A 26,030-nucleotide genomic window follows, 5' to 3' on the forward strand; every position below is an offset into this window, starting at 1 on the left:
CTTGTGAAACTTCCGAGTGCGCGCGCTATCGATGCGGACGACTCGATTTCAGTCCTGCATCAGCCGCCAAAGGAGTCAGCCTACCGGTCCTTGTAGACCTTGGGCTTCCACCCCTCCTGGGCCTCGGCCTCTTGCTCGATCTTTTCCTTCATGGGGCCGAGCTCGCGCTCGAAACGCTCCTTGGCGCGCACAATCTTGCTCTGCAGGTAGAAGCTGCCGCCCTTTTGGGGATCGTTGGCGTCGAACAGGCGCTTGTAGCGCTCGAGCACCTCCTCGACGTTGGCCTGGCCGCCCGCGGGGGGCTTGACGTTGAGCACCTTGCAGGCCTCGTCGAGCGTCATGCCGCCCGACAGCGAGGCGCCCACCGAGCCGCCGCCGTTGCCCGACTTGGCCTGCGCGCGCTGGTACGCCGACGCGGCCTGGGCCTGCTTGTACGCCGCCACAAAGGACCGGCCGAGGATGCGCGAGCCCGTGACAAAGGCTGTGAGAACGAAGCGGTGCGCCTGTGGAGGACAAGAACTGTTAGCTGATGAATCGTGAATGAAAGGAGAACGGTCGTTGCAAAAAATGATCGGCCGAGCTGGGCGCCGGCGCAAAGCTGTTTGCTCGTCCCTACAGAGTAGAGTACTGCGGACTGCTTCCGTACCATTTTGGATCAGACGAATTCAATCGCTGACGGGGATTTGTGTTTGATAAAATGCAATAACGAGAGCAGAAGATTCTCTCCCGCGAGACAGCAAGATGCTTCTGCGTCGTCGTCTGGGGGACGGTTGAGTGGCGGCCTTGAAGTCGGAAGAAACAGACGCAAAGGAGAAAGTCGCGAGATTTCGGAGGCGACAGATTTTCCAGACCCAGGGCCGATGCGCCGCCGGCCAGGCTCTGAACAGAGGCCCGTTAACCCGCAGAGCAATGCTTAGTCATGCGACAGACAGTTCGATCAATACGCTTAATTTACCAATACTTTCAATCAAATACGATAAATGCCCTTCATGAAATAAACGATTCGGAGTTAATCTTCAGTATCTCTTTTTTTCTTCCTTTTTTTCTTAAAAGAGCTCGCGTCAACCCAGTCAGCAAAAAAAAATACAATGGCCAACAACCACAAAAAAAGTATCGCCCCATCCTGGTTCAATCGTACTTGTATAGGAAAAGCCCGATGCGGGGGTCGAACCCGCAACCTTGAGATGGTGAACTCTGTTAAGAGTCTCACGCTCTACCGATTGAGCTAACCGGGCGGATTGGGGAATTGTTGAGGACCGTTAACCTTATTTGGTAATATAGAACTCACTGCCCAAGACTCATTCAGGCTCTTTTGTCGCAAGTCTCTTCCTATGGTCATTTGCCGGCTCAATATCCTTTTGACATCCTCTATAATAAGGCTAGAACCCTACAGACGGTTCTCTTTCGATTTGAAGGACTCATTGACTTCAGGTGACGGGTCACAAAAATCGAGTTTTCGCGTTTGTACTTGGTGGCTCGGAGGACGCCCGTATATCCGTCTCCCAGATGTAACGCAAGGTCATGCTGCGAGTTTTAATGCGAACACGCGAGGGAGGATGTACAATAGCATAGCTCTCACGTCAAAGGAAATCTGGAGCACTCCTCATAGGCGGGTACACAAGGAAATGGTGAGATTCGTTATGTATTCCAATTGCTCAAGGGTAGCCTCTAGTGACGCCTGTTCTTAGCGGCTGTTATTAGGGCGCCTGACGGGGCGCAAGGGTCCATACAGGGCATTCACTACAGTGGCTACACCAGAATTCTCGGGCGCCCTAAGCGGCTGGATGCCAAACCTCGGGTCGACATTATACATCAAAGTATTGCGAAGGCGACATTTGATATTCTTTTGAGCAGCCTGGTCAGGATCTCGGAAGATTTGAGACTTTTGGCTTATTCTGTTTCACCCACTTGCCGTCCCTTCTCACTTCTCACCTCGGGCAAGCTACCTCGGGCAAGCCCACACTCGCCTTTACCTGTTCGTTGCTGTGTGAGCAGGGATCTTTCACCAGCAACCATGACGCCGCAAGATATCGCAGACTTGCTCCAGCGCAATGGCCGCGGAGAGTCGGCCGAAGAGTACGACGAGACTCTTGAGGCGGAATCTGTAGTGCAGCGTCGAACCGAGCTCCTGGCAGATGTGCTCAAGTCTTGCCAGGAGCTGCGAGCCTCGGACAGGACTCAGCTCGAAGCGGTGGCTGAGAAGCTGGGAGACGGCAGCCGGGATGGTATGAACTCAGTCTTGAGCCCTCAATAACAGTAGTGGAATGAGGCTAACTTTGTCTTTAGAGGCGTGGCGTTTGCCATATGGTGACTCTGGCATTTTGGCATTTTTCCTCGAGGAGCTTGCCAAGGACGGCATTAGCAACAAGCTCAAAATCCAATCCCTGCGAATTGTGGGAAATGCATGCGCAGACACAAATAAGAACCGAGCTCTCATGGTGGAGGGAAACCGCCTAGAGGCAGTTATTCGTCAGCTAAGTGACGAGAGTGTCGTTCAATTCACCATTCCGGTGCTATACAATGTCATGGTCGACTACGGTATGTGGCTACATCATTGTGTTTGGTTTCGACATCATCTAGAAAGCATGGCATACTGACAAGACTGTGGTGTAGATCCTGCCCAAACTCTTGCCTCGGATCTCAAGATCAGCCAAGCTATGATCAGGCTCCTCTCCTCGCCAAACCTATCACAATTCATTGGCGTCGTCCTGTACTTTTGCCGCATCCTCGCGCTCATTGTCAACAAAGACTCCGAGGCCGCCATAGCCGCCGAAAATACTGTCGCCGTGCTCCTCTCCGTCGCCATCAACACGTCCTGCAAAGACGACGTGGAGGAGTTTGCCTCGCTCGGCTCCGTGGCCGTCGCCTACCTCGCTGCCGAGAGGTTTCAGCGCCTCGCCCTCTCCCAGGACCAGATTGGCCTCTTCTTGGACGCCTTTCGCCACGCCCACGAGGGCTTCGACCTGGCGCACGTCGACGACCCAGACATGGCCACCGCTCTGAAGCAGCTCCGCCTCTCGATGCTCAACATGGTCGCCGAGCTGACGGCCCAGGATGCCTTTCACGAGACGTACCCGCTGACGTCGGCGCCCGCGCAGACGGTGCTCTCCTGGCTCCGGAGCAGCAACGTGCAGCTCCAGGCGGCCGCCTGCCTCGCGCTGGGCAACTTGTCGAGATCAGATGCCGCGTCGACGTCGCTGGTTGAGCAGTACGCGCCGCAAGAGGCACTCGTCGACATCCTTACTAACCCGGCCGTCACCGACTCGCAGCTCCTTCACTCGGCGCTGTCATTCCTCAAGAACTTGGCTATACCCGTGCAAAACAAGCCGGCGCTGCGTGCGCTGTTGGAGTCGGCCTGTCTTCCACGCATCTACGGCCTAGACGCGCAGCCGCAAGTGCAGTACGCCGCGGTGTCGCTGACAAGGCTCCTGCTCTCCAACTGCCCAGACAACGTATCGCAGTTCTGTCAAGACACCAGCCAAACGGAGACGACCGCAGACAGCGAGTCTGGTGCGGCGGAGAAGAGCAGCAGCGTGGATGACTTGGTTTCTCTCTTTGGCCGCACCGACACGGAGCCCACCAAGGTCGAGGCCGCGCGGGCCATTGCCGCCATCTGCCGCGTCTTGCACTCCAATGCCGCCGCGGAGCTGCTCCCGCGATACGGAGACTCGGACAGTGAGAGCCGATCTGCGTTTTATGCCCGCCACGATGTGGGTGCGCCGCTCGCCTTTCTCGTCACGCAGGAAAAGTGGCAGATTCTGCGCTCCGAGGCGTGGTTCGTACTCGCTCTCATGTCTCGCTCCGTAGACGGCTCTCGTGTCATTGCTGCCGTGCTGCAGCAGGAGAATGTTTCGGCACAACTGACGGAGACCATCACTGGCCAGAAGAACAGCGCTCAGGTCACAGAAGTGGACGAGGCCACGGATGAGAGCACAACCGCTCTGTCGGCGGTCGAGGGCCTGGGCTTGCAGCCCCAGCAGGCCGATCCGAAGCAGAAGGAGCGTATTGCGGCCATTGAGCGTGAAAATGCTCTGGTCATGTGTACGGAGTTGCTGAGAAACTGGAATGACGACTTCAAGCCGTTGAGCCGTGGCTTCTTGGAGGGTCTGCTAAAAGATGGCACCGAGATGATCGTGGCGCAAAGGAGCAAAGAATCTGCTGCAGCATAATGCATATAGAGGGTACTTTACAATTAGCACAAAAGAATTTGCGAGCAATCAAAAGTCAGATCACACACACGACACTTCACCATAGCATTAGGGAAAATTAGAGTCACATAATTTTTTTGATTCATTGAACGTTGAATACAAAAGGGAGAGCCAATGATCATGCAAATAATTCTTTACCCTGGACCTATGAACCGGGCCAAGCACTATATCGTAGCCTTGCAGCCGACCCATGCCCACTCCGTTAAGATACGCAAAGAGCACAAAACCCTCATAAAACACCAGTAGTATCCCATTTTTTTCCTTCGTCAACCCGACGAGGTGCCGCTTATTTCTTGTTGGCACCGTCAGCCTCGGCCTTGTCCTTTGCACGCTTCTCGCGGGCGCCCAGGTAGCGCTTCTCGGCGCGGGCTTGGCGGAGGGAGACGTAGGCGCCGCCCTTGACGGGGGCGGGCATGTCACCCTTCTTGATCTCCTTGAAGGCGATGTCGGTGGGGGCGACGGGGAGGACGGAGGCAATGTTGGCGGCCTTGTTGATCTTGGAGAGGTCGGTCTTGGTGTCACCCTTCTTGGGGGCGTTGGACTTGCGGGGAAGCAGGATCAGGCGCTCCTTGTAGGCCTTGAGGCGGGCGACGTTGATGGCCAGGGACTCCTCGGACAGGTTCTGGCGACGGAAGTCGACGGCGATACCGATCGTGGGAGCCAGGGGACGGGCAATACCAGCCTCCTGTGAAATTTGTTAGTTTCTTGCAACCCTGGAAGCGTGCATCTGCGTAGTTGTCTCGTCGTCCTAGAGCGCTTCCCGTTGATGTATGGATTAAGAATCCATCAATCGTAGCGGCTTGTCGATATCGCTTGGAATGTTTGTCGTCGATGGGAAATTTGCGCAAGAGGACGACAGAGTCGGCTTTAAATAATCCTTACCTTGAGCTCAGTGAGGGTGAAACCGCGGCCGGTGCGGACCTTGCGGTTGTACTTGATGGTAGGGCATCGGACAATAGGACGGAGCTTGTCGACGGGGCGGGGAGCCAGAGCGGCGGCCTTGGCCTGACGGGCAGTACGGCGGGAAGCCTTCTTGCCAGCCTAGAGATTCCAATCATGTCAATAACCACATTCTCCAAGCATTGGTGTCGCCGAAACGCAGCAGCGTTGCGCGGGTTCGGGTCGGGAAAAAATCGCATACCTGGTCGAAGTGCGTGCGTACACGACGCTGCCAGTCCTTGTGGAAGTCTGTTCAGGATCCTCAGTCAGTCGTTGATTCCCCTCATCATACGTTTGCCGTCGGTTGTTGGTGGTATCGCTATTTCGAGTTCGCTTCGGACGGTTGGGGGTATATGCTCACGGTTCTTCACGATCTTTTGGTTGTGCTTGATCGCCTGTTGAAAAGAAAAATGACATGTCAGTCATCACGTCTCTCATTGTTTGTTTATGCGTTTGCGCAATTGCGGGATTCCGTACCATTTTGTCTGCTTTGCGATCAAACGATCCGGGTTGTCGATTGTTCGGAGAGGCGTGGAATAATCAGAGGAGTTGGAGGCTTGACAATTTCTTAGAAGGGTTTTCGTGCCCTACGAAAGATACGTACCTGGTGGGGTGTGCCCTTTCCACTGTACAGACAAGCGAAAAAAAATTGATCAGGTTGTGTGGGAAAGTCACGTGCACTGTGGACGAGTTGAGTGGTTGCCGCTAGCCCGAAAACATGATGGCGGGTCCCAGCGCCTGTTTTGGCTTAGTGCGACCGAGCTTCTGTTTGCCTTGCGTGCCTGGATTGGAAGGCGACCAGGCATGAAGGTGGCTCGTAGCTGGCACGGGAAAGCTATAAAGTCTCGAACGCCGGCTTACCTTTTTTATTTTCCTCTTCTCTTCTTCATACTTACCTTGTTCCGAACTCCCCAGCTCAAGATTTGGGAGCTTCAGTGTGGAAGGCCTGCATTGCACAGCGCGGTGTCGATCCACGCTCTATTGTCCTTCGGGGCCATAGGGGGCGTAATTTTTGATTTCTTCCTCAGCTTTTCATTGTGAGCGACGCTATATGCGCCGCCATGAAGAAGACGCGACGGATTGCGGAATATTATCAGCGTCTTAACCGTGATTCCTTAGCTGTTCCGCAATAGAACTCACATCAACATATTTTTACTTCGTAGCCGCTGCAATGCTTAGCCTGCGTGAGGCACTGGTATCAGGCAACGGTTCGTGATGTCTTCTTGTATGCAAATACGGTGACCTTCACATTGCCGTTAAGCTCGCGCCGAGTCCCTCGCATTGCTGTGCCATGTCTCGTCGATAAGCGGCATATTCTGGGCAAAGTAGAATTTTGCCTGGCAATCATTATTTCGTGCAGGACCTCTTTATGTCTACAATGGACGTTCTACCCATCTCCCTTTCTTGGGCGTTTGATTGGGAGCCAAAGGCTGGCTGCCAGCACCACCTAGGTTAAGTGTTCGTTGTCTTCTGCATTGGTACTAACTGATTGCCAAAGACAACAAATACACTACTCTAGATAAACTACTCTAGATACCAATAAATTATTCTCCTGACATGCCGCGAGTACTAAATTGCACCGTAGAGCTCTCGTTCGCCGGAATTTCTCCGTGCCAATCATAGCGCGCGAATTCTGACGCCAAACCGGGACTCCCAAAAAATCTCATGACAAGCTGGTACTCCTTTGAACCCGCCCCATTTTCGCGGCAGAAAACCTTTGGACAGCACCCGCCTCTGTACTTCTTTACTGTCCACCTGTTTCTTCATCGCTACCCCTGCTGATTGCGCTCCTCTATCGCGGCTGGAACGAATTTATTTCTCCTTATTCTGCTACCTTAATACTATACGAACCCGACGGAAGCCATGGCCTCAAGGATTGGCCCGCGTACCGTCAAGGACGCCACCAGGTTCACCTCGACGATTCCTCACGCCACATCCAAGACGGCCGGCTCGGCCTCTTCATCCGCCTACGTCGCCACACCGAAGCCCTCGAGAATTCCCGGCGAGACGCCAGAGCAGCGTGTTAAGCGACTGCGACTCGCGCACCTGGCGGCGCAGAAGGCCCAGATCAGCCAGACGGACCGCATCATCGATGCCTCGAGACGATTCCTCGACGTGGCCCACCGATGGACCGTAGGAGGCATTGTCGTCTTCACTGGTTAGCTATACTTTCCCCCCAATGCATTGGCAAACGACGCTGCCTTTCGGCACCTAGCATCAGTCGGAACTAACGGGTGGCGAATTTCTTCTATAGCTGTTGCCGGCGTTGTCAGCATATACTCGGTATGGGACATGCTTCGATATAACCGCGCCCGACGCGCCGAGTGGGTCGAAGCCCAGAAGAAGCTCGGATCGGACGAGCTCGCCACCGCCCGCCTGGCTTACCTCAAGGGCGAGGCAACCGAGGAGCAGATTGCGCTCGTCGACGCGGCCAACCTCGAGGCCGAGGAGAAGGGCATCCGCCTGCCGCCCCTCATCGCGCCCCCCGAGCACCGCACGCACTTCGAGGAGCACCTCAAGCCCACGCTGCAGGGCGACGGCAGCGGCACAGAGGCTGCGACCGGAAAGGGCGTATTTGGCGTTGTCTCTGGTCTGTTTGGTGGTGGCGGCAAGGAGGAGCCGGCCACGTCGGCCACCCAGGCTGTGGCCCAGAAGGCCGAGGCTGTCGAGTCCGCGGCCAAGAGCGCCTGGGACAGGGAGTTGGAGAACCAGCGCAGAGGCGGCAGCCTAGACCAACTTGGCCTCGCTGGCGCGTCGGGCGAGCAGGTTTCTACCAAGAAGGGATGGTGGCCCTGGTAGGTTGCACTCCGAAGCGGAAAGCAACCGTGGAAAACACAAAGCATCAGCATCATTGTATATCTTGGGATCCGGAGGCGAGACGTGGACACATGTACGTGATAAAAGGGAAGCCTTGTCGAGGTGATTGGCGACAAAAACTGTATCATAGACTGTAGATGGGTTGAGCATTAGACGGCGTCATGGAGTCTTTTTTTTGTTTGTATGTACGATAGATGAATCTCGCATCCCCAATATCTACGCATTCACAACAGTTTACAATATCATCTCAATACGACAGCACGCTGATATGGTCGGCAACGGAGTGGGCCATTAGGGTGGGAGGGTCATATCCAAAGAGAAAAAAAGCAGTAAAAGAGTGAATTACTGTATGAGATGGTGCAGAGCGCTCTGCAGATGGGCGGCACAGATTAACTGTAGCAACAGACCTGTCTAAATAATGCAGCGAGTCGAACGAACGATCTCAAGAATCTAATAATATGAAAAGAGTGTGCAATAGCCCAATGCAACAAAGAAAAAATTCCGCTGAGACGATACCTGGATAATAGCTGAAAAAGAAAAGACAAACGCTCCATCCGTAAAAATGCAACTAAAAGAAGAATGACTGTGTGCCACTGAAGTACCATCGTGAATGTGTTCTTGAGGGCGAAGATAAATGTACAGCTCCTTGAATGGAGTATGTGCAGGCTGTTGCGGTGTCGACCACGACCAAAGAATATTCGAGATTCACCCGGAGATCACTTGAGCCGAACAGGCAGGTGGAATTTCGAGAGAAGCCAGACTAGCAATTCTTTCGGGTGGTTTTGCGGTCTGAATCTCAGCCGATTAACGGCATCCGCTTTGCGAAACAGCGAAGCTGCTTTCGCTTGCGTGACCACGACAGTGGCCGAACCGCGTCATCCCAAACCTGCTGCTCTGTAACAGGATCTGCGATGAAGCTCTTCCCTTTCTATGAGATAATGATGTGATTAAAGTGGCCAGGCACCTTGTCACGGCACTTGTCGCAGTCGGATCTGTATCCTATACTGAAACTGCGCTTCATGCCCGGTTGCCATGTCCAGGTATTGACAGTGTGTCGGCTTCGAGTGTGACCTTTTCGATGAGAGTTGGGAGAGTCCGGTTCGCCTTCTCCGTCGTCAGAAGTGCCCTGTCGCTGGATCTCGATATCCATCATGGCATTTGGATGCTCCATCGCGAGGAGCGCAGCAGAGTTTCCGGGCGAGTGCGCCATACAATCATCTGATTCCGAGATTGGAGAAGGCAGTCTTCGATTGTTCTGCCAATCTTGGCCGGGAGGTGCGTCGCAGTGAGCGCAGGGCTGGTCAGCAATCCCAACCTGGTGGTGGCCCATGTTAACGACGCCATGGCGACCAGCGGCAGAATTGGCCCACTGCTGGCCTCGAAGCTGGTCGGCAAAACTGGGCTGGATAGGCGTAGGGATACGACTAGTCGCAGCGTCTGATTGCAGGTGGCTTGGTACCGCAGACTGCATTTCAACGGTTTCCATCATAGCCGTTTGCTGGTTGTCGGAAGCATTATTTTGCCAGGTCGAATAATTGTTATTTGAAGGGAATTCCGTGCCATCCATGCCAGAGGCCATCATCGTGGGGGGTTGCAGGCTGTGCTGCGTCGACATCGGCGAGGTGCGTACTGGTAGGCATTGAAGACGTTTCTAGAAGTATTGTCAGCATTGTGAGCCTAGAGGCATTGCCTTAAGGTACGCTGGTTTGCTTACAGCACGGTGCTCGGAGAAGCCAGCAGTTCCGTTGGCCAATTCAGCCTCGTCTCGTTGCCTCTTTCGGCCAGCTTCCATCATGTCGGTATACTGCTGAGGAGCAAACATGTTGGCTGAGATGCCGGTCGCACGCGGGCGGACGAGACGAGCAGCGAGGGGACAATCCTGGGCGTCGGGGGTAAGAGCAGTGAAAATGTGATGGCTGCTGAGACGGGATACGTATGCAGTCGCGCGCAGGAACGTGTGTGGGCAGGAGGCTGTGTCTGGAGCGCTGCGGAACAGTCGTGAGGCGGCGACGGCAGCTCGTATCTGCTACAGCTGACGGGGCGGGTTTGCTTTTGCGAAGCAAAATCGTATTTGGGTATCCTGGGTCGGCTGAGTAGAAAGGCAAAGGAAGAAGAAAAAGAGTATCTGTACAAAAGAGATGATCTACTGGGTATGGTGGTAGTAGCAAGTCTCGGGGAGGATGAAGCATAGAGCCTGAAACAGAAGAGAGCCGGCCGTCGGGGGCGGGGGGGAGGAGGCGGGATACGCCAGGCGGAGAGCGAGCAGGCGATGGTTGGAACTTGGCAGTGGTTGGTAAAAAGCAAGGGACCAGGCAGTGGCGGTGGAGGGGGGACCCTGAGGCATTCACTGTTGCCCAAGATGGCAACCTCGAAGCCGATGTGCGACCGGGGTCATGTCGGGACTGATTGGTGGAGGAGAGACTCTATTCTCTACGATAATTCAAAGTTACAAGGGAAAAATGTACGCGTTCCAGATATTTAGTGGTGGGATGCGGAGAGAACAGAGTCGCGCTGCATGCACTGTCAGTCTGCCACTGAGCGCGCTCTTTCCAGATGCCACGGGTGGGGAAGCGTTGTGGCTGTAACGGCTATTTACAGCGGCTGGCTGTAGTGGCTGCAGTGGTTAGGAGTAGTTTACCCTGGAGCAAAATATCGACGCCAAGGTATCAAACTCTCGCGTGATCCCGTCTGTAAAGTATAAAAAAATGGTTGTCTAGAATCATGAGGTATTTCTGGAGCTCTGCGTACCTTGCCCCTTGCACCCTTGATTCTCTTCTTGTAGAACAAGTCTGGTGTTGTTGTCATTATGTTCCGCCGACCAACTACCGAATCCACTCAGGATGCTAAGGCACAGAAAGTCGTACTCAGTTTTGGAGCAGTCAGGTAGCAAACATAGGCCGGACCACCCGAGCTCAGCTCATGCGCACTCAAGATGGCTGCAGTGCTTCTGCATAATGTCTCTCTCCGTTCCGATGGCGCTGCTCAGTGGCATAGCGGGCCTGGGACTGATGGCAGGCCGCATCGCACTAGCTCTGGAGGTTGGCTGCTGATCTGCAAGATGGCGTTCGGATTGGCAGAGGCCGACAGAACGGGCTCTCAGTAGTTGTGCTCTGTTTCTCCAACCAAGCAAAAGCCCACGTCGGTATTTCCTCCGCAGGCTGCATGTCTCTCTAGACTGGTAATGCTACACATCTTTTGACCATGGCCCGGTAGCCACTGCTGGCCTCAGTCCGCTAGAACGACCAGACTACTGGTACCAGTAGATCCCGGCGCATCGTTCCGTACTGAGAAAGGGCCACCGCCTGCGAAACTGCACTGGTAGGGGTTTGGCATTGCCCGCAAGCTCATTTGCCAGCGGCGCAGAGCTGTCAAGGGACGCAAGGACGCTAGCCTCTAGACAGTTAACTGCTGGGCCAAGGTCCCGCAACTGACGTAGGACGCTTCCGAGGTCCAGTCAACAGTACATGCAACAGCGACGACATGCACTGATCAGCCCACGCACTGAGTACGCCCTTCATGCTTCTTGTCGCTGGAAGGGCATCCCGCAGCACTATTACAGGGGCCAAGCAACTGACTTGCAGCAAAGTGCGCTAATATCAGGCATTCAAGCTCCATTGTTTCCACACGACAGCCAACGTGCTGGCTCTGGCGACTGGCCCGCTGGCTCAGTGACCCTCAGTGGGCTGTTTCAGTGGTCTTTGCCGACTCTCAGCGATGCCAGCGGCCTTCCAGCGGCCCTTCCGGCCCTCTTCAGTGGCACGAGTGGCTCCCCTGGGCCGGTGGAGCCGCCTGTCGCAGCGATGCCGATAAGTTTTCTCGGACAAGAGAAAAATTAGGATTTTATTAGGCGCATGGCAGTACGTCCGAACCTCGCAGATCTGACTCACGGTAGATGGCCTTTGTAGCTTAATATTTCCCTTCTCTCTTCTTTATATCTGCGTTCTTGGCACATCCTGCAAGCTTCAACGTTTTCGCTTCTGTACACCCTCTCCTTGTACCCCTGTCAAACAATTGCTCTTTTGCATAATTGGGCTCGGAATCTGCATCGCGCCAATCTGCACCACGCCGATTACGGATAGCACCCTCGAAATAAATCTACCGACCTGACAGTACCTCGATTGCGATATAAAGCCACCCCTCTGCACAACCAGCTTTCAAGAAAGAAGCTCAGAAAATATGTCGTCTTCAAGTCTTTTCGGCATGGCTGCAGATGATACTCGAAGTGAGTTTCTCTACTACAACTTCCATCCTGTGATTTGGCCAAGTAAAGCCGGTCGCCGACGCGGGGCATCATGCCCTCTTCCCTGGCTACCCAAGCTGACCGCCGCGACACCACAACCACGCCGTCTATTGCTACATCAAACGAATCTATATACTAATCTCTCAAAAAGTCCTTGGACAGGATCCCCTTATCCCTCCTGCTCTCCTCACCACCGAGATTCCTTTGACCGACAAGGCCACCAAGACCGTCCTCAAGGGCCGTAATGACGCCGCCGACATTGTCATGGGCCGCAGCGACCGCCTGCTCGTAGTCGTCGGTCCTTGTTCCATCCACGACCCCCCCATGGCCCACGAGTATGCCGCTCGTCTCAAGGCCCTCTCCGACAAGCTCTCCGGCGACCTCTGCATCGTCATGCGTGCCTACCTCGAGAAGCCGAGAACTACTGTCGGCTGGAAAGGTCTGATCAACGATCCTAGCATTGACAACTCTTTCGAGATCAACAAGGGTCTGCGTGTCTCTCGCCAGCTCTTTGTTGACCTGACCAACAATGGCATGCCCATCGCCAGCGAGATGCTCGACACCATCTCCCCACAGTTCCTTGCCGACTGCATTTCTGTCGGCGCCATTGGTGCCCGCACCACCGAGTCCCAGCTTCACCGTGAACTGGCATCTGGCCTGTCTTTCCCCGTCGGCTTCAAGAACGGTACCGACGGCAACCTTGGCGTCGCCATTGACGCTATTGGTGCCGCCGCCGCCAAACACCACTTCATGGGTGTCACCAAGCAGGGTCTCGCTGCCATCACCCGTACAAAGGGCAACGAGCACGGCTTCGTCATTCTCCGCGGCGGTACCTACGGCCCCAACTTTGACAAGGAGAGTGTTCAGGCTGCCAAGAAGACCCTAGAGGATAAGAAGCAAAAAATGGCCATCATGGTTGATTGCTCACATGGTAAGTTCTCATATTTACACGGTGTACTCTTGGCTTGAACTTTTCTAATCCATTGCGCAATAGGCAACTCCCAGAAGAACCACAACAACCAGCCCAAGGTTGCCAAGGTTATTGGTGACCAACTACGTGAGGGTGAAAAGGCCATTGTTGGTGTCATGATCGAGTCAAACATCAACGAGGGCAACCAAAAAGTTCCTGCCGAGGGCCCCGCCGCTCTCAAGCCTGGTGTCAGCATCACAGATGCCTGCATCCACTGGGAGGACACGGTGACGGTCCTCGAGGATCTCGCCGAGGCTGTTCGCGTCCGCAGACAAGCAAACGGCAGCTCTGCCTAAAAAGTTGACATTTGAGAAACGTTATGCATGGACAATTTGAAACAGGATGGAGAACTGGCGCCTAAAAGTGATATCAGCAGCGAAAGAGGGGCAAGATGTGACGTAACAAAGTTTGGACCATCTGCGAGATGGAGTTATTCACGAAGCCTGCTACAGCGTATCTGTAGTCATGAATACCTTATTATTTGGTTTACATATCTTCGTGCAGCAATGCATGACACCCCTAAAACGCCATTACCCGCAAACTGTATTTATATATGCATAATTTTCCATCACCGGCCTGGAGCAACAGGAGCGTAGCCCATATCTTGACGACCAATCCCACGACCCTGCCGCCACTCAGAGAAGCGCTTGAATGCTGCCCAGCCAAGCAGCCCGAGGGTCCCAAGGATAAAACCCCAAACAATAATCTTGTCCTTGTTACTGTCGCGCTGGAAACACTGTGTGAACACGTCGTCCTCGGTCGCATCCTTGCAAAAGGGAATACCCTGCTGTAGGCAAAAGGCCTTGGTGCACTCGGAGCATGATGTCGAGGCTGATCGCGGCGCCACGGCTGGAGCTTCGCTCGAAGAAGTGTCTATCGTATCGAAGAAGGGCAGCGACCGTTTTGACTGGTGCTCTGGCCCCAGAGGGATGATAGTGCTGTTCTTGAAGCATGTGCATTTGCAAAAGGTCGGCGCAGCTGAGCTCAGGATGTTAGAGAGATGGCTCTTGACAATGGCAGGCGTGCGTTCCACCTACAGGATGCGGCAGCTAGAGACATGAGCGCTGCAAGTAGCAGCGCAAGGATATATATTCGCGCCATATTTCTGTAGAATGATGGGAATGTGCTTTGGCAGATGGCGCATTCAAGACAATGCCTTGTAGGGGCCGGGCGGCGTGCTTGCGCTGTGGGGCACCACTACGGTGCATGCCGACATCTGGTTGGTTCAATTGACCCCTACGCCAAAAAAGTTGTCCCAGCGCTCGCGGGTCTCAGGAGCCGTTGCTTCATCCAACTCTGCTTTCTATCTAGGAAAAAGACATAACACAAGTGCCAGCATGAATCTGGCCATGCCTCGGATATCGTGGGTCAAGGGCATGCAGTCCCTGCACCGCGCGAGCTCAGCAGCCTCGCGCAGGACCGCCGCCAGCGCCTTTGCCGCTCGCCACATCTCGACCACGCCCACACGGAGCAGCACCAAGAACACCGAGTGGGTGCGCAGCAAACTCTGGAAGGATGGCGATGCCCCCGGCGCCGCCGACCCGTACACGCAGCGCCCCGAAGACGTGCCGGAAGACTCTGCCGTCACGCGGCTGCCGCGCGAAGCCCTCGAGGGCACCGATCCCGCCGACAAGCGACCCTTGGCCGTGCGCCGCTCGAGACTGCCATTCCCGGCTACGCGAAACGAAGCCGCGACACCAAAGGAAGTGGGTGCCACTGATGCTGCGTACGAGCCGGCCACATCGCTGGAGGATCTCACGGAGATGGGCACTCTGAGTGACTGGTGGGACCAGCCCGGGCACTGGAGCGAGCTGGATCAATTCAAGGCCTTTGCCAGCACGGAAAAAGTCACGGACAAGGCTACTATTGAGGTGTACTATCGAAGAGCGCTCGTGGAAGTCCTTGCTCTGCAGAAGACGGGCGCGCTGGGAGAATGGGCCACGCAGAAGTGGGCAGAAGGTTCGCGTGCTGACCTGGACGCTGCGCTCGCCGCGGAGATTGTGACCCAAGACGGTGGTGCCGTGCTCAAGGGTGAAGCGGCCGCTATCGCCAGCAGCCTCAAGCAGACGACCGAAGCTGAGACAGAAGTCACGCGGCCAGAGAGAATTTCCAGTGAAGAGGCTGCTGAGATGATCAAGGCGTGGGATCCCTCATGGAAGGAGATTGCCGTCAATGATCAGATGAAGTTTGCCGTACGTGTCATAGACTCCTGCTTTCGCGCTGACAATGCCATGCTAACTTTGCACAACAGCTTCGCAAGCGGCTATACCAACTCACCGGCAACCTGATTCCCGACGCCAAGCTCGGCGCCGCCGCCACCGTCGGGCACCTCCTGACCCTGACGGCTAAGCAACCCAAGGCGAAGCGCCTGGCCGAGATTCTGCAAAAGACGGAGGAGCTCGTGCAGCTGGCCAATGTCAAGGTGCATGACCGCAGAGTCAGCTCCATTGACAGGGAGGTGGCTGTCGGCCGCTGGAAGCTGATTGAGGAGGAGCTAACCAAGAGAGAACTGCCGCTCACCGGCACGACGGATGTGCCGAAGAACAGAGAGATGCAACACCTTCTTGGGAAAGTATAAAATAAAGAGACAGGGAGACAGAGGGAGAGAGGACTGTAAGCTGGAGAGCATGCAGGAAAAGCATGCTGTGTATAATGTACAATAAACTTATAGTTGTCAAAGCTACAATGTGGAATTGCTTTTTGAACGAGTGCGAGATGGCTTAAAGTGGCAGTTCTGGTTATCGCCATGTGAAATGTACCATGGCTAGCCAAATGTTAGTTGGACGAAAACACCTACGCAACGGAGTTACCTGAGATTTTAAGCCACACATCAGCTAGGACGAGCGGGTATTACGATGAGGCTTGACTTCTTCCACTGATACTATTGTATTTTCATAACTACAAACGGAGAGAGCAACGGCACAGTTGCGCAGGTCACTCGGATGGGAAACTTTGACTTTTTGCTATATGTGGTCATATAATCTGAGAAAATGTGTACTATTCGACATCGTTATTCATCCTTTCACCGCAGTCCTACGCGCAAGCGTTGGCCGGCTTGGTAGGCCGGGGGTGGTAGGTGGTGATGGGGTCCACGACCTTGTCCTCGGTCCCGTTGACGCCCAGGTTCAGCCATGCGAGCAGGCCGTCCTCGAGCTTGTCGCCGACGAGCTGATACTGGAGGTACGGGTAGCCGCCGGCCTCAAGATCGCCCTGCAGGAACTCGTCCTCGGCGTTGGACGTGACGGGCTGGTGGTTGGTGTTGTACGGGGCCAGCTGCTCGACGCGGTCGACGAGGTCTTGGTCAAAGTACATCTGGCCGACGTGCGAGGCGCGCTCGTCGATGATGGTGTTGTTGGGTAGCGGGGTGGCGTGCGGGTGCGTCAGGACGTGGATGTGCAGGGTGCGGCCCTCGTAGTGGCCGGGGAAGATGGTCTCAAAGTGCACGGCGCCGTCCGTGTCCGTCTTCTGGATGCCGCGCAGCCAGGTCAGGCCCCAGGTCTCCTCCCAGGTGTCGTTTCTGTTCTCGAAGCCCTCTTGGACGACGCCGCCGTAGACGCCAGTGGCATTGGCCTCTGCATGAGAGGAAAGAAAAACAGGGTTAGAGTGGGCTTGGAGAAGATGCAAGTGGTTTCAAGGGAGCAGAGAGAGACTTACGCCACACGTCAACCCAAGAGTCAACAAGGGGCTGGCAAGTGTTGACATCGATGAAGGAAATATCCAGATGAACCGGCACACCGGTCTGGTCCTCTGTAATGTCTGAGCGGATAGACTCGCCGGCAACATCTGCATGTACTTGCATTAGCAGGCAACTTGGATAGGACGAGGGAACGGCACGTACAGTAAGGACCGAGAATCTCCTCAGGAGACAGGACACACGAGGAGTTGCTCTTGAATTCGGCCGCCTGGCTCACCTCGGCGTTGTAGCTGCGACCCTCATGATGCTGGTCACGGGCGACGAGGCCGCGCTTCTCCCTGATGCCGTGAATCCTGCTGTGACGGCGCTGGATGGATCGCTTCGTGACGCCCAGAGCATCCAGCTTGCCAGCGCAATGATCCAGGTTCGCGACGTTGTTCTTGAGAAACTCGCGACGCTTCATCGCTTCCGCGTGGTGGTCTTCGCCCGGGTGGCTGGCCACCAACGGGACAGAAGCGAGGCCAAGGGCCACCGTGAGGATGTTCGTATACATGGTTCGGAGTGGCAGTGAACAAGACAAGGATCCCGAGATATCTGAGAGGCTGCTAAAGATCTTGTAGCTGCTTGGACCTTCTCTGTGTGGTACAGCAGGAGGTGGCCATAGCTTATATACTGAAGTTGGCTGCGGCCCTTGCCAATGCCATCGTTACTCGAACTAGTCGAAAACAAGCAGGTCTTACAAGACTTCCTTGGCGACTCGTCTGACTCGCAGGGCTACGGTAGCATCGAAACAATTTGTTGTCTCTAGCGGCGTTTTCAAGATTTGTTGTCGATGCGACGCAGAGGCTGAGCGGTTGAGTTTCGGCAGTCTACGTGGGCGTAGTCTTCAATGGGGGCACCAGTATCCGTGCAGAGCAGATATCCACCACCCAGACAGCAACTATAACCGGAAGCTTGAAATAAGTAGCCGTGAGTGTCCCGTGGGCCAATGATAGCGGACTTAATCTAATCATGTCGCGGTCATCCCACATCGGCGTTCTTGGAAGTTACGACCGACTTGCACATCTTGTCTGTAGACGGCGCACAAGCGGGGAAGCCCATGCAGGAAACCAGGCCAACAGATGCACGCATTGGTAATTCAGGATCTGAGCATTTTTAACTTGTCCACAAAGGTTCCATTTCGCATGAATTCAAACAGAGAACTTTTGTTCGGCATTCGCTCAGCCATTGTGATCTACCCGTTGGGACTAACAGGGTCCCCCCGGTACAACCATGACTAGCCAAAGGTCGATTGAGTTATTCTGACGCTCATCCCCAGCCAAATCCTCTCAAAAGAAGGCGGAGGTCGCCGACTGCACGGGAGTACTGTACAATTCAGGTACCTGATTCATCTTAGGGGGAGTTGCAATTCCGTTTTGACGTGGCTTACGTTCCCCCAGCCACTACAAGCGTCTCTAGCTGGCGCCTTGGCATGCAGCTTGATGGATAGTCAAAATAAACCCAATGTAACGCTAAAAGGCCGCTGACTTATCCAAGCAAACATGTCTCCAAATTCATACGTGTTATTGGAAGCACTGCGCGGAAAATGCGGAAATACACTACCGCCCGCTCCATTTTATGCTCCAGCAGGTTATTGGCAAACTTGAGTCTACAAAGCTTCTACGGAGTCTTGGAAGCTTGTGTATGGTCACACAGTTATGAGTCAATTTTTCATTACACCTCACGGGCAGTGAAGAAAGTAACTGTTGGAAGGAGCTAGCTGCGTTCATGCATATGGCTTGAACCTGCTGCCACTTGCTAATTCGGGAACTTTTGGTCTGGTCTATGTCTATTATCAGGCGGCGCTAGTCGTCCAGGATATATTGAGTGTCCAATAGTAAATAAGCCAATGGCAATTAATCTATTTGTCTCGCATTATCTCTCAAGTACGTTGTGGCTTGCTTGCCACCCGTGAGGGTGTGAGTGTGTGCTCATGCAGGCGTAGCGCCACCAAGTTTTCGCGGGGCTTGACGAAACACGATTGGCAGATCGGAGATCCCACATGGCGTGGGGTTTTCCACTCTGTCTGCTACTCTGTAGTTCCAGAAGTTCCAGAAAAAAAAAAGGAAAAAAGACGCAATTGACAGGGAAAAAGTCTAAAGGACCAGGAGCCGCATTGTATCATCTCACGTTAATGTAATTGCTGCAGCTGCTATTGCCAATAGTTTGTACATTCACGACGGAAAAGGCATTCCGTCAGGGGCAGAACTCTAAGTGCCGCCCCCAAAAGCCGACACCTCTAGCTAGTGCACAATGAGGCAAAGGGGAAACTAGCTTGCGTGTCAAGTCACGTCACGGGGCTTTGGGAGCAGTGGGTAGTGCATCTTGCGTGCTGCGAATATCTTACGATCGGTATCGCCTGGCGCCGATGTACTTTGGTAAGCGAAAACGAAACGGGCAAGCTCTCTCATTTCTTTGCGCCGTGTCGGGCCATGGTATATCGGACACAACTTTGGCGAGTCGCTTCTCCAAGCAACTACATTCTACATGACAGAAAGGAAAATGGTTTCAAGTTCAGCTTGCCAAGTCAGCCAGCTAGCGTCAACCGCGAGGCACGAGCGCGCTGCAATTATAGTTGGACGATGCATCTCAATTGCCAAGTCAACTCCGTAGAACACGCTAGATGGAAAGAACAAAATTCCTGCGCAGGCGTTTTCATATATAACCTAACTACGCTGATTGGTCCCAAATTGCCAACCAGCTAAGCCTTTTGTCTTGGGGTCACTCTGGTTTCTAGTTTTACGCAGAAACGCGCCACCGTCAAGGTGAAGCCATGGTACGACGACTGGTGACGCAAGTTGTCTTGAAGGGGGCGTTTTGCTCCGCGAACGACCCCCCGCCCCTTTGGCATGTCTTGGACCAATCTGAGTACACTGGAACAGTTTCCGGGGTAAAAGACGGCTCCTTTTCCCTTTTTACGTTTCCCATCGTGACCTGATCCTTAAATTAGACATACGTGTCTCACGTCGTTGTCATGTAAAACCGGTAGGTTTCCCCCCGTCCGTGGCCAGCCACGTGAAGGAATGATGGTCCTCTTGACATTGTAACACTCGATTGTTTGACTTGTCCTCCTCCTCGGTCGCTTCAACTCTTTCCCATTGCCAAAAACACTCGCGATGCTTCAATAGCAATAGCTGGATAACAGCGACTGTGACTTGTTCGGACACGTGCACCGCCACGACATCATCTACACGAAAATGAGACAGGTTGCCAAAATTCTACAGTTTGCCGTGCTGGTTGCTGGCACAACCGGTACATTAAAGACGGAATGCGACACCTCAAGAAGCGGGGAACGTAGCCGCGTCGCCAATCGGCTCTCAGATTCGCTCAGTCCGCATCCATCACCACATTTCAAGACGTTTTGCGGCCCAACGCCGCCGCAGCTGGAGACGTGGCACAGCAAGCAGCCTTGCGACGATGGGCTCTTATTTGTAGCGTCGGGAGTGGCGGCCAGCGCCGCAACGGCAAACAAGAAAGCCGACGTGGAGGGGCCGGCCATTTTTCGAACAAACGGCGACCTGGTGTGGACGCAGAGCGGCTGGGGCCGGACGAGCGACTTGAAGGTACAAATGGTGGGCGACCGGAGCTACATTACATTTTGGCATTACGAAAGCAGTCGCGATGATCGCGGCGGATCATACGTCGTTGTAAGTTGGCGAGCCGCGCTTCAGCAACATACAACGGAGCAGCTAATTCGGACGCCTTTTTGATAGCTGAACCAATCCTACGGAGTGATCAGGGAGCTAAGGCCGGTCGGCGAGGCCCCGTCCAGGCCGGTCGAGCTCAAGCTCACAGACAACGGGACGGCGATTATGATGATGCACAGGATCACGCAGGTAGACAAGCCCTTCAGAGGCCTACAGAGTGGGTGGATCAACGACGCAATCATACAGGAGGTCGATATGGCATCGAACGAGCTCATTTTCGAATGGAGGGCTTCGCAGCACTTTGACGTCGAGACGAGCCAAGCCGATATCAAGAACCAGGGCCGCACCGCCGAAACGGCGTTTGACTTTTTCCACGCGACGGGCATCGATATCGACCACAACGGCAACTACGTCATTTCATCACAGAACATGTGCAACGCCGCAGCGCTGCACCGCACCGACGGACACATGCTCTGGGTGCTTGGCGGCGCGCTCAACTCGTTTGAGGACATTGCTACGGGGCAAACTGTTGCCATGATCTCCAGTCAGGGGATCCAGTGGCACGGCGACTCGACGCTGCTGCTACTGGACGGCGGCTACGTGCCCCACGTCGAGGGCCAGGCGGGGCGACGGAGCAACGCGCGAATGATCCATCTCAACACGACGACCAACACGGCCGTCCTGCTGCGCACGTACAGCACACCTGCCGCCGTGGCATCGCGCCATTCCAAGGGCGGCCTGCAGCGGCTGCGCAGCGGACACGTCTTTGTGGGTTGGGGCGACGGCGACCCGTCGGCAGTCGCGTACACGGAGTATTCACGGAGCGGCCGGCCTCTGTGCACCGCACGCTTCCGGAAGCCCTCTGCACCATTATTCGCCGGGTATACGAAGACGAGCAGCGGCGGCAGCCGCGGGCGAGTCATTTCCAAGTACGCGTGGACAGGCACGCCGGCGGCGCAGCCCGCCATGGTGGTGCGCCCGCAGGAGAGCGCACTGTACGTGAGCTGGAACGGCGACACGCAGACGACGGCGTGGGTGCTGCGCAGCAACAACACGGAACGCGGCGACGGCAGCCTGGGGGCGCGCCGCGTGGTTGAGAAGACAGGGTTCGAGACGCGCATATTGATCCCGCGCGACGTCGGCGAGGTCATGGAGATTATCGGCGTCGATGGGGATGGCAAGGAGCTGGTGCGTTCTGAGCTGATCTGGAGCGAGGGCGCGAGCGGTACATGGTCGACGCAGCGGGTGGTGCCTGAGGAGCACCTGGCCGCCGCCCAGGACAAGGACGCATCGCCACCGTGGCCGCTGCCGTGGCACAAGCACACGCTGTCGAGACGGCGCTGTCAGTTGATGCTGGCGCTATCCGGCGTTGGATTGATGATGTCGACCTTTTTGTGGTGTCGGTGGACTGCGAAGCAGCGGCGGAAGAAGTCGATGCAGGACGGAGGATCGTGGTGCCAGCAGCAAACGGTGCTGAGCGGGGAGAAGAGTATGGCCTGAGCGACTTCATTTTTTGGACGCTTGATTTTCGAATGCTGTCTTTAGGCGTATGGCTTGGGCGTAGTATTTCTTGGACCGACAGAACCTAGCGATTCTAGAATTTGATGGCATGTTTCATTCGCATTGTTGGACGCATAAAGACCGCAAGTAGCTTGGCTGGTAAATTGGCCCACAGCGCGAGATACTCATGCTGCAACCAGCGAAAACAACGCGATACGAGTGTCAGACGAGCCGAGCCAAGACACAGGATGACGGAGTGATTTTCGCGACTTGGCCAAGGCCGGTGATTCCCTGGGCCTCTGGCGGGTTCTCTTATTCGCCATGTCGCCCTGAATCCCGCGACAGCGACGGACCGAAACAGGTTAAGGTTTTCGGTGGCGTGGGCCCCAAGCGACCGCCACCGCGAAAACAGCGCAAATGCTTTCGTAAGAGCTGGATCTGCGACGCACAAAAGACGCAAAAGTTGGTGTATATAAATGGGCGTTGAGGTCCCTTGCATCTTGCCAGATCTCGGTTCATTAAGCTCAAGATACAATCTCGATTTCACATATCCTACTCTATACCACCTTTTTAAGACTACCATCTTACCACCTCAATACCTTCAACATGAACGGCAACTGTGGATGCAATGGCTCTGCCTCGGCCTGCAACTGCGGCTCTAGCTGTATGTATTTTCCTGCCAGATCACAATGTTCACAGAATACTGACTTGGTTTTATTAGGCACCTGCACTGGCTGCAAATAAATGATACCTGGCCTCATGCCGCACACCAAATATACAAATATACCAAGACAGGGGACGAGTTATGATGATGACGATGATGGCTGCGAGGCCCGAGACGAGTAGCATAGAAATATAAACCACAAAGAAAATTGAAATAATTCTCGAAATAATCGCTGATGTGCAATTAATTCCGCTGATAAAGTGAGATGCAGCTTCTGGGATGCTATCGCGTGAACAGCAACTGTATGCGCCACAAAAAGCCACTGCCAGTGGCTTTACCTGCTGTTGCGATCCACCGAAGAACCAAAAAAAAAACGTAAAACTCTGTTCGCTTATCAAGTTGGAAAACAATTTTCGAATAATGCTTGAACATGCAACTATTTTACAAATTTCGTCTTGCGTTCATTTGATGGAATAGACGACTGCGCCTGCGTCACATGCCATTCCTTCACCCCCCGTAAGACGACGCAAGACGCTGCATCGACCCCTGTAGTGGCGCATCTGCAGCGCTGTAATGAGTGCCTTGCCACTGGCTCCAGCACCCTACAATACCTACAGCGCCTGGCGCTCACGTGTGTCGCCGCCGGCCACAGCGCCCATCTAATCAAGCTTTCCCCCGCAGCTTGGTTCGGCCTCGGCTCAAACGCTTCTGCCAGCTGCCCACGCTCTCTCTGTTTGCTCCTTTGCCGTTTGCCGTTTGCTGCTCGGCCAGCTGCCAGCCTCGCCTCGCCTCGCTTCATTCTCTACGGCCCGCCCGCCTGCCAGCCACGGCCTCCGGGGCCAACTCTTTATCCCGTGCTCTGCTCGACAGCCGCCGACCACATTTTCCCCAGACTCTCCGTCTCTTTGGCGCTTTTCGAGGTCGGCATATATTCTACACCTTGCGCGACAGCTTCATGGTTTTTTGATCGCTGCCTCGCCCCCTCCCCTCGCCCCCCCGCCCTCTCGCGACGTCCTTGCAGCACCCTCGGTGGCGCGCAGCCGATGACGTCCTGAGACTTCTGCGCCTGACCACTTCAAGCCCTTCTGAATGGCTGCCTTTGTGAGTTGTCCCTGCACCACTGCCTCGGCTCTAGCTTTCGTTATCATTGCGCCGATTTCTGGCGAAGCGATTGGAAGTTTCTTCATTTGTACTTTCTTTGCGTATTTCTTGCATGCTTTTCTGGGCGCGATTCGGGGTATTGCTAGAGCTTGCTACCTTGCCGTGTAACTGGTCATAGCCGAGCTAGTTGTCGCGCTCTTCCCTCCCTCGAGCCTGCCTGCATGTGAAGCTTGCAATCCCAGGCATTCGCACTTTATAGCATTTCGACATCGCGCAGCGCTTTTAAAAAGTCCTTTTGCTAATATATCATTCCCCGATTTCAGGAGCCGCATTGGCCGCCTGCCGCAGCCATGTCCGCTTATGATGATGACTCCGTGGTCTCCGGCTCGCCCGCCCTTCTCGATGAGAGCTTCGTAGCTCCTCCCACCTATGCCGCCTTTTCGCCCGTCACACTCTCTGCGAATACACCGTCGAGATCCTCGCGTCGGTCGACCGTCCTTGTCCACCAGAAGAGCCCGTTATTACTCGCCACCCCACCCCAGATCACACGAGCTCTCGCATATAGCCATCCGTTTCTCCTACCGCTCAATACCTTTGTTGGCCTGTTGACGTGGAGCACTGGTGACCCATGGCAGAGCTTTCTTTTTCTCTCCGCATTTTGGTTCAGCGTTCTTTATGGCGACACCATTCTGATGAGGGCCGGCCCTGTCGCTGTCGGCATCAGCATCATCATTGCCATGTACGGTCGCCGCTACAGCCCGCTTAGTAGCAGCGGCTGGCGTAAGCCAGGCAAACCTAATAAGAAAAAGTCGTCAACTACTGCGCAGTTTTCGAATGCAGACGGGGAGGCTAGCACTTCGAACACGCCAAGCAAACCGAAAAAGCAGGAGGATAGCAGCACTAAACACCAAAAGACCCTCGACGAGATTGTCGAGACTCTTAAAGAGTTTACCGGCCGCTGTAACTCACTGATGGAACCGATGCTCGAAATGACAGACTTTCTCAGCACCCAGCGCACTGCCACTAGTGCTACTACCAGGCCTGCCTTGACTGCCATGTTTATGCGCCTTCTCATCGTCACACCGTTCTGGTTTGCACTCACTATGCCGCCTTTGAGAATCATTACCGTCCGCCGAGTTGTCCTAATTGTCGGTACAATTGCGCTTACCTGGCATGCCCGTGTAATGCGCGTCTGCAGGACTATCCTCTGGCGAAGTAAGACTGTCCGCCGTTTCGCTGCCGCCGTTACAGGCCTTCGCTTTGACACACCCGCAAGGAACGCAGCTGCCGCTCAGCTCCAAGCTGCGCAGCACGGTCACCGCCGCAACGACAGCACGCGCAGTGTAAAGAGCTCTGGCGTCAAGTTTACCTTTATCATTTACGAGAACCAGAGACGCTGGATTGGACTGGGGTGGACCCATAGCCTGTTCGCTTACGAGAGGGCTACCTGGACTGATGAGCACAACAACGCTCTTCCTTCAAAAGACGATTTCGAGCTGCCGCACGTTGAGGATGGAAGCCGCATGGAGTGGCAATGGGCCGAAGGCAGTCGCTGGCGCGTGGATGGTGTTGCAGACGAAAATGGAGCTGTGGACTATGATGGCTCAGCAGGCCGCAACGGCTGGATATACTATGATACCAAGGTATGAGCACCAGCCGCTAGATTTAGTTTGTGTGCTAACCACTCGCAGTGGAATAATGGACGCCGTGCAGTTGACGGTTGGGGCAAGTGGACGAGAAGACGCAAGTGGTATCGAGATGCTGAGCTTGTCGAAGTCGAGAAACCCGACCGTCGCCAGGCTGCCGCCAAAGACAATGCTTCACTGCATAGCAAGTCCGACTCTGCCTCCGTGGCCAACGTTCCTACCATTGTGGAGGATGAAAAGACCGATGATGCAAATGCCAAATTGATTGACGATAATGCATCCGTGTACTCTACCTCTTCGAAATCGTCATTTTGGCCTCCAATGCTGCGGAAGCGGGCCACGGACCGTACTGCCGCTGACAAGGAGAAGGAGAAGAGAGAAGCTCGCGGTAAGCGAGCCACCGAAAGACAAGACAGCGGACCAGATACGAGCGGCTTGGGCATTGAAGTTGAAATGGAGCTGCAACGACAAGGCAAAGATGGCGGCCAGTGGGGCATCGGCGATGATGCCAGGATGAATCTAGAATGAGAGATGATACCTTACTTATTTATATGTACATTGTATGTCATAACAGGGCAATTCAAACCATTTACCAAATGATTCCTTCTTGTAGAATTGAACACAA

At 54.6% G+C, this 26,030-nt stretch overlaps 11 protein-coding genes across 11 annotated transcripts; 6 read left to right on the forward strand and 5 right to left on the reverse strand.

The window, feature by feature from the left end:
* Nucleotides 1–80: 80 nt before the first annotated feature.
* LMH87_011122 (uncharacterized protein) lies at nucleotides 81–649 on the reverse strand (the record flags this gene model as incomplete). Its single annotated transcript, XM_056200212.1, has 2 exons — nucleotides 81–503; nucleotides 647–649. 2 exons carry the CDS (start codon nucleotides 647–649, stop codon nucleotides 81–83), a joined length of 426 nt encoding a protein of 141 aa, XP_056052084.1.
* A 1,365-nt stretch (nucleotides 650–2,014) lies between these two features.
* LMH87_011123 (uncharacterized protein) lies at nucleotides 2,015–4,169 on the forward strand (the record flags this gene model as incomplete). The annotated part of the gene is made up of 3 exons (XM_056200213.1): nucleotides 2,015–2,225; nucleotides 2,287–2,538; nucleotides 2,614–4,169. The coding sequence occupies 3 exons, from the start codon at nucleotides 2,015–2,017 to the stop codon at nucleotides 4,167–4,169; spliced, it is 2,019 nt and encodes a 672-aa protein (XP_056052085.1).
* A 325-nt stretch (nucleotides 4,170–4,494) lies between these two features.
* LMH87_011124 (uncharacterized protein) lies at nucleotides 4,495–5,627 on the reverse strand (the record flags this gene model as incomplete). The annotated part of the gene is made up of 5 exons (XM_056200214.1): nucleotides 4,495–4,893; nucleotides 5,091–5,249; nucleotides 5,350–5,396; nucleotides 5,509–5,542; nucleotides 5,625–5,627. 5 exons carry the CDS (start codon nucleotides 5,625–5,627, stop codon nucleotides 4,495–4,497), a joined length of 642 nt encoding a protein of 213 aa, XP_056052086.1.
* Nucleotides 5,628–7,010: 1,383 nt separating this feature from the next.
* On the forward strand, nucleotides 7,011–7,946 carry LMH87_011125 (uncharacterized protein; the record flags this gene model as incomplete). Its single annotated transcript, XM_056200215.1, has 2 exons — nucleotides 7,011–7,305; nucleotides 7,402–7,946. The coding sequence occupies 2 exons, from the start codon at nucleotides 7,011–7,013 to the stop codon at nucleotides 7,944–7,946; spliced, it is 840 nt and encodes a 279-aa protein (XP_056052087.1).
* A 946-nt stretch (nucleotides 7,947–8,892) lies between these two features.
* Nucleotides 8,893–9,786, reverse strand: LMH87_011126 (uncharacterized protein; the record flags this gene model as incomplete). Its single annotated transcript, XM_056200216.1, has 2 exons — nucleotides 8,893–9,615; nucleotides 9,679–9,786. The coding sequence occupies 2 exons, from the start codon at nucleotides 9,784–9,786 to the stop codon at nucleotides 8,893–8,895; spliced, it is 831 nt and encodes a 276-aa protein (XP_056052088.1).
* A 2,354-nt stretch (nucleotides 9,787–12,140) lies between these two features.
* LMH87_011127 (uncharacterized protein) lies at nucleotides 12,141–13,470 on the forward strand (the record flags this gene model as incomplete). Its single annotated transcript, XM_056200217.1, has 3 exons — nucleotides 12,141–12,186; nucleotides 12,356–13,135; nucleotides 13,199–13,470. The coding sequence occupies 3 exons, from the start codon at nucleotides 12,141–12,143 to the stop codon at nucleotides 13,468–13,470; spliced, it is 1,098 nt and encodes a 365-aa protein (XP_056052089.1).
* A 420-nt stretch (nucleotides 13,471–13,890) lies between these two features.
* Nucleotides 13,891–14,275, reverse strand: LMH87_011128 (uncharacterized protein; the record flags this gene model as incomplete). The annotated part of the gene is made up of 3 exons (XM_056200218.1): nucleotides 13,891–13,901; nucleotides 13,958–14,152; nucleotides 14,212–14,275. The coding sequence occupies 3 exons, from the start codon at nucleotides 14,273–14,275 to the stop codon at nucleotides 13,891–13,893; spliced, it is 270 nt and encodes an 89-aa protein (XP_056052090.1).
* Nucleotides 14,276–14,511: 236 nt separating this feature from the next.
* Nucleotides 14,512–15,752, forward strand: LMH87_011129 (uncharacterized protein; the record flags this gene model as incomplete). The annotated part of the gene is made up of 2 exons (XM_056200219.1): nucleotides 14,512–15,366; nucleotides 15,426–15,752. The coding sequence occupies 2 exons, from the start codon at nucleotides 14,512–14,514 to the stop codon at nucleotides 15,750–15,752; spliced, it is 1,182 nt and encodes a 393-aa protein (XP_056052091.1).
* Nucleotides 15,753–16,207: 455 nt separating this feature from the next.
* On the reverse strand, nucleotides 16,208–17,361 carry LMH87_011130 (uncharacterized protein; the record flags this gene model as incomplete). The annotated part of the gene is made up of 3 exons (XM_056200221.1): nucleotides 16,208–16,746; nucleotides 16,829–16,957; nucleotides 17,013–17,361. The coding sequence occupies 3 exons, from the start codon at nucleotides 17,359–17,361 to the stop codon at nucleotides 16,208–16,210; spliced, it is 1,017 nt and encodes a 338-aa protein (XP_056052092.1).
* Nucleotides 17,362–20,044: 2,683 nt separating this feature from the next.
* LMH87_011131 (uncharacterized protein) lies at nucleotides 20,045–21,994 on the forward strand (the record flags this gene model as incomplete). Its single annotated transcript, XM_056200222.1, has 3 exons — nucleotides 20,045–20,099; nucleotides 20,169–20,494; nucleotides 20,561–21,994. 3 exons carry the CDS (start codon nucleotides 20,045–20,047, stop codon nucleotides 21,992–21,994), a joined length of 1,815 nt encoding a protein of 604 aa, XP_056052093.1.
* A 1,753-nt stretch (nucleotides 21,995–23,747) lies between these two features.
* Nucleotides 23,748–25,933, forward strand: LMH87_011132 (uncharacterized protein; the record flags this gene model as incomplete). Its single annotated transcript, XM_056200223.1, has 3 exons — nucleotides 23,748–23,759; nucleotides 24,083–25,402; nucleotides 25,451–25,933. The coding sequence occupies 3 exons, from the start codon at nucleotides 23,748–23,750 to the stop codon at nucleotides 25,931–25,933; spliced, it is 1,815 nt and encodes a 604-aa protein (XP_056052094.1).
* Nucleotides 25,934–26,030: the final 97 nt, after the last annotated feature.

The sequence above is a fragment of the Akanthomyces muscarius genome, chromosome 4 (assembly GCF_028009165.1).
Source record: "Akanthomyces muscarius strain Ve6 chromosome 4, whole genome shotgun sequence".
NCBI lineage: Eukaryota > Fungi > Ascomycota > Sordariomycetes > Hypocreales > Cordycipitaceae > Akanthomyces > Akanthomyces muscarius.